Below are 6,058 nucleotides of genomic sequence, written 5' to 3'. Positions count from 1 at the left end.
CCCAGCACCCCTCTTCAGAGAATTGCTAACAATACCCATCCCTCTAATGCATATAAATTTAAAAATTGTAATAAGTATATCATCAATGTAGCCCACTTTTCATGCCAACCCTTTATCCCCCTTTATTTAACCCAGTTCCAATAGCCCATGTTATCAATATAGGGATATTTTGAGCCCCTTACTCTCAACCTTCCCTTTTTGTGTGTTCGGGCTACTCTTCCCGTGGATTATTCCCAAAAATGTATCAAACACGGTGTGTTTTCTCTTGCAAAGCTGCAAGTCATCATGTCCACAAAAACAAAAAAGATGAGAGTCGTTTATACATTATAGTTTATATTCAAGCAACCTAACTAAGCATAGCAGCTACTATGACAAAAAAAAAAAAAGCATAGTAGCTACTGCATGGACTGACTTCGATTTCGTCTAAACAACAACAACAAGCCAATGAGTCTTAGTTTTCATGGTATATCTTTCTCTCTCCATCTCAAAAATCTCAAGCTCAAATTCTATTGATAGTAATTGAGGAGAAAAAATTTGATAAGTGTGTAAGAAGTGTATAGATATATTTAGGGATGGCAACAGGTCCCCATGGGGGCGGGGACATGCCCCCCGCCCCCCGCCCCAATATATGTCCCCTCCCCACCCCGTCCCCATGACGGGTAACGGGGACTCCATATCCGCCGGAGACCTGGGTCTCCGCGGATATCCGCGGATTTTTATAAAAATTAATAAAAATTGAAAAAAAATGAAAAAAATTAGAGAAAATCAAAGATAATCCTCAATTGCCATTACAAACATAATATCCATAGTCTTTAAAGACTTAAATAGAAATAACAACAAACATATTACATCCAAACATATCCATAAACAACCAAATATTACATAAACAAGCTACCATATTCATAAACAACCAAATAAAGTACATGACATCACAAAAACATAATTCCACCATCTCAATCTTCCTTTCATCCTGTAATGGTAGTGATGGTAGATTCCGACTTACTTGAATCCTACATCGACAAGAAAACAATTTAAAGTTAAAATCATATAATAACTCAATAAGTCAATAATATAAAAACATAGTGTGTTATATGTAATTTAATAGTTTACTTACGTCAACATCTCCTTCAATATTATGAATTGTGTAGCACTCAAATCCTATGTTAGTTGTGGTGCCAAGTTCATTCCAAAGCCAATCTTGATTACACATTAGAGCCTCTAATGTGTCCGGACGCAACCTACTACGATGTGGTGTAACAAATCGACCACCCGTACTAAATGAAGATTCAGAGGCAACGATAGAGATAGGAATCGCCAAAAAATCCCTAGCAATAGCTTGCAAAGTAGGAAACTTCGCCCCATTTGACTTCCACCAATTTAAGATATCAAAATCATGTTCAGTTTGTGGTACCGGTCTCTCTTCAAGATAATAATCCAACTCACTCTTTGTATCAATAAATGCGGATTCCTCACTTACATGTGCAGCAAAATCAGCTTGCCAATCTTCATGACTGAACTTCCTCCCCTTTGAATTTGAAGGAATTGATGGTGGTGGCGGCATATCTAATTGAGCAGCTTGGTCTCTTTCTCTTCCCTTTGTTGCATATTCTAAAACTAAATCTTGCACTACCCTTTTCACTTGACCAATTACAACACATGCCTCCGTCTCACCATATATTTTACGAAAAAAGAAATTCAATAAATACATCTTGTACCTAGGATCCAAAAGAGTCCCAATAGCCATAACTATATTAATCACACCCCAATACTTTTCAAACTTAGTTATTATACTAGTAGCCATCATTTCAATTATCTCATTTCCACAATTTTTCCACTCCATCAAAGCCAACTTAATCACACAAACCTTAGGAAAATAAAGATTTGATGTAGGATAAGTTGTTCCAGAAAACAATTCAGTCACATCAAAGAATATCCTCAATCTTTGAAAAATCCCATCCGCCATATCCCAATCCTTCTCACTAGGCAAAGATTTATATTGACTCTCACGCAATGACAATCTTTCAAACACATCTCTATACATAATTGCAACTTCAAGCATCAAAAATGTTGAATTCCACCTAGTTTTACAATCAAGACAAAGATTTTTTGTGTAGGGTATTTTAATTTGTGCACATGTTTCCTTAAATTTTTCTTCTCTTTTAGGTGTTGCAGTCCAATAATGAACACTATCCCTCACCCTTTCAATAGCATGTGAAATAAGTTGTAACCCATCCTTGACAATCAAATTTAATATATGCGCACAACATCGCATATGAAATAATTTATCACCCAAGATAAAGTTTCTATGTGACATTTTAGTCAAAATATTCTCAATCATAACGTCATTAGTACTGCAGTTATCAACAGTCAAGGTGGATACCTTCCTATCAAGATTCCAATCCATCAAACAATCTACAAGAACCTCTGAAAGTACCTCAGCCGTGTGGGGAGCCGGCACATATATAAACCTGTAATGATAATTTAGTACAATTATAAACAAGACAGCTTTGCAATTATATATAAGACAGCTTTGCAATCATATAAACATTCAAAAGAACCTATAATGATAATATTATTACCTCACAAGACGGCTTTGCAATTTCCAAGAATCATCAATGTAATGAGCCGTGATAGCCATATAACCTTTGTTTTGGTTGCTTGCTGTCCACATATCAGTTGTAATTGTAACTCGACTTTTATTACGCTAAAGGACATTCATTGTCTTCGATCTCTCATCATTGTAGAGCTTTAAGATGTCATTCTTTAAAGTGTTGCGAGTAATCACCTTGAAGAGAGGTTGCAAAGCATTGCAAAATCGTCGAAACCCAATGTGGTCCACAATAGATAACGGATACTCGTGAAGACAAACCATAACTGATAACTCTTTCCTTGCATTTTCTTGGTCGAAGGTATATGCACCAACCACAACTGTTTCCCCACTAGTTGTTGGAGTTGTCTTCATCATACATTGTCTTATATCTCTAGTGGTGCGGAGCTTGCAGCTTTTGAAGTGATCACGTAAGTGCGAAGTACCTTGTTTTGGGTCACCAAGTAGCTTCGATTTGCAATAATTACATTCAGCCTTTAATTTTCCCTTGAATTCCACAATCTTAAAGTGATTCCACACTTCGGAGGTTAACTTCCTCTTTCGAACACCACTTGTAGAGTTTGTCGTTCCTTCATTAGTAGTTGCGGTATCCGTTGGGGGTTCTTGAGGTTGAGATTGAGGAGCCTCTTGTGTAGTTTGAATATTAGTGCCTATAGATTCTTCCGATGGAGTACTCTTCTCAAGAGTATTGCTCAATGCATCCAAAAAAGACATTCTATAAATCATGAAATATAAATCATGAATCAAATTCACTTTAATCCCAAATCAAATAAAATGAAATCTGTTATGCTTATAATGCCTACTCTGATGCTTATAATAAATAAATATATATGTTATTAATCTCCTCAACATTATGCTTATAATGCCTACTCTTATGCTAACTTTCTTTATACATGACAATCCATCATTATCATTGGTAGTATTAGGAGAGTGCACGCTAAGGACAAACACTCCACATTCACATGACTTTTGGCTCAACTAAATTTGAAGTTTCTATCTAATCCACATATATGAATCATTCCAAGCAAACTATTTAAAAAAATTAAAATTAGGCATTCAAATAAGTATGCATCTTTATGAATCAAATTCACTTTAATCCACGTATATGAATCATTGCAAGCGAACTATTTAAAAAAATTAAAATTAGGCATTTAAATAAGTATTCATCTTTATGAATCAAATTCACTTTAATCCCAAATCAAATAAAATAAAATCTGTGAGTTACAATTTGTGAGTTATTATTAAGTAATAATCTTAACAAAATTGCATGTCGAAAATAATCCCTATTTTAAATTTATGAATAAAAATTTTGGTACTGTTTGGTTTATTTATTTATTTTTGTATTGTTGTAAGTTGAAGAACCAGTACCAGTAGTTATATTTCTGTGCAGTGTGCAAGATAGGTGCTAGCAGAGTACCACAATTCCCCAAATATAATAAAAAAAATCAAAATCAGAATACCAAATTTAGAATAAAAAATTTAGAACTCAGAATCAAATAACCCTAAATAGAAATCAGAATCAGAAACCTAATTACCCTAAATAAAAAATTCAGAATCAAATTTAGAATCAGAAATTTAGAACTCATAATCAAATAACCCTAAATAGAAATCAGAATCAGAAATCTAATTACCCTAAATAAAAAATTCAGAATCAAATCAACCCTAAATCAGAAAATTCAAAACTCTAAACCTAATTACCCTAAATCAGAAATTCAGAACCAAATCAATCATAAATAGAACTCAAAAACAAAAATTTCAAAGCCACAAGACTGACTTACCTGACGTAGAAAAGGGGCAGAAGTGAAGAGCCGAAGACCAGCGACGAGGAGAGGACGACATGGCCGCCACAGTGAGATCAAGACCTGCAGTGAGCGACCGAGCCACTTAGGAGTTGGGAGGCGGCACTGAGGAGAGGAGACGCGAAGGAGAGGTCAGAGGAGAGGAGAGGAGACGGTCAGCGGTTGGCGGTCGGCAATGTTCGAGAAGGAGAGGAGAGGAGACGCGGCAGTCAACAGTCGGCGGTCGGCGATGTTCGAGGGAGGAGACGAGACGAGATTTTTCACGGTGAGGACTGAGGAGTGAAGAGAAGAGGAGTTTTTTGTCTCTGAAGGCTGAAGCAGAGTAAAGCATGTATGAGTGTGAGCAGTGAGTATGTGACGGCTAGGTTTTCTTTTTCCAACAATGAATCATATATTATATATACTAAGGGCATTTTTGTCTTTTCATATATACGGGGATTAAACGGGTCTCCACGGGGCGGGGACCTCTACCCCCGCTCCCACCCCGTTTATTATACGGGCCCCGGTCCCCGCGGGTAGAAATTACCCCCCATATCTGTCCTCCAGCGAGTAAATCCCCGCGGGTACCTGTCCCGCCGGAAATTTTTGCCATGCCTAGATGTATTGTGTACTTAAGATTGGAGATTATTCAATTCATATGGAATATTTAGGAAGTTGTCCAATCTATTGACAAAAAAAAAAAAAACAACAAGTGTAAAAAAGAGGCCTTGGTTTTAGAAACCTGAATATTGTAAATGAAGCTTTCATTCCCAAGCGGGGGTGGAACTTGATTAATGACTCGAACTCTTTATGGACAAAGGTAATGATTGGAAAATATGGTGGAGATAATTTACTACGGGGCTGTACATCAAAGGGTGGGGACTCACCCTTATGGAAAACCATGAGCAAATTATGGGCAACTTTGCCCCAGAATGTTGGACACAATATTAGGGATTTAGGGTGTACATTAAAAAATTAAAATGTGGTTAATTGATTAAAAAATTATATTTACATTTTAGTTAATTAATTTAATAAAATAATTTTAAAATTATATTTATATTTTTTAAAATTGTTTAACCAAAATCAAATTTAAAAAATTCGATTTTTAACTGATTAACCAAAACCAAAATTAAATTTTAAAAAATTATAATTTTTTAAAAAAATCGATTTTTCGGCCAAAAATCGATTTTTATCCAAAAATCTATTATTTTTTTAAAATTTCTTTTATTTTATAACTGATTAAAAATTAATTTTTAAATTTTATAACTGGTTAATAATCAGTTTTATCATATAAAATCAAGGGTAAAAAACCCTAATAAGCCAACGCTGGAAATGTGTAACGTAAATACGCCAAACTGAAAATCGTTTCAGCAATAAGCCAGAAGCTATTTTAATGTAATTCGAACCAGGTTGGTTCGAACTACGAACCTTAGTAATTCGAACCAGGGTGGTTCGAATTAGGTGGAGAGGAGCTTTGAATGTAATTCGAACCAATGTGGTTCGAACTACTACCACAAGTAATTCGAACTCACCTAGTTCGAACTATAGGCAATTGTGCAATGTATGTAATTCGAACCAAGCTGGTTCGAATTACCCTTGGCGTGCTCCTTCATAAATCGAACTAAGCTGGTTCGAATTAGGGGTGATTCGGCTATATAAGGAGTTCGAATCA

General features: G+C 35.6%; 2 protein-coding genes across 2 annotated transcripts; both read right to left on the bottom strand.

The window, feature by feature from the left end:
• Positions 1–965: 965 nt before the first annotated feature.
• LOC148543975 (zinc finger BED domain-containing protein RICESLEEPER 2-like) lies at positions 966–2,638 on the bottom strand. The gene is made up of 3 exons (XM_088498806.1): positions 2,580–2,638; positions 1,115–2,468; positions 966–1,010 (listed from the first exon to the last, which is right to left on the bottom strand). Exons 1-3 carry the CDS (start codon positions 2,636–2,638, stop codon positions 966–968), a joined length of 1,458 nt encoding a protein of 485 aa, XP_088354932.1.
• LOC148543974 (zinc finger BED domain-containing protein RICESLEEPER 3-like) lies at positions 2,011–4,724 on the bottom strand. Its single transcript, XM_088500506.1, has 3 exons — positions 4,387–4,724; positions 2,580–3,323; positions 2,011–2,468 (listed from the first exon to the last, which is right to left on the bottom strand). Exon 2 carries the CDS (start codon positions 3,320–3,322, stop codon positions 2,705–2,707), a length of 618 nt encoding a protein of 205 aa, XP_088356632.1. The 5' UTR covers position 3,323; positions 4,387–4,724; the 3' UTR covers positions 2,011–2,468; positions 2,580–2,704.
• Between the last annotated feature and the right edge of the window lie 1,334 nt (positions 4,725–6,058).

The sequence above is a fragment of the Arachis ipaensis genome, chromosome B9, assembly GCF_059453495.1.
Source record: "Arachis ipaensis isolate K30076 ecotype BB chromosome B9, ASM5945349v1, whole genome shotgun sequence".
Lineage (NCBI taxonomy): Eukaryota > Viridiplantae > Streptophyta > Magnoliopsida > Fabales > Fabaceae > Arachis > Arachis ipaensis.
Note: the sequence above shows the minus strand (reverse complement) of the source record. Positions and strands in the feature narration are given on the sequence as shown.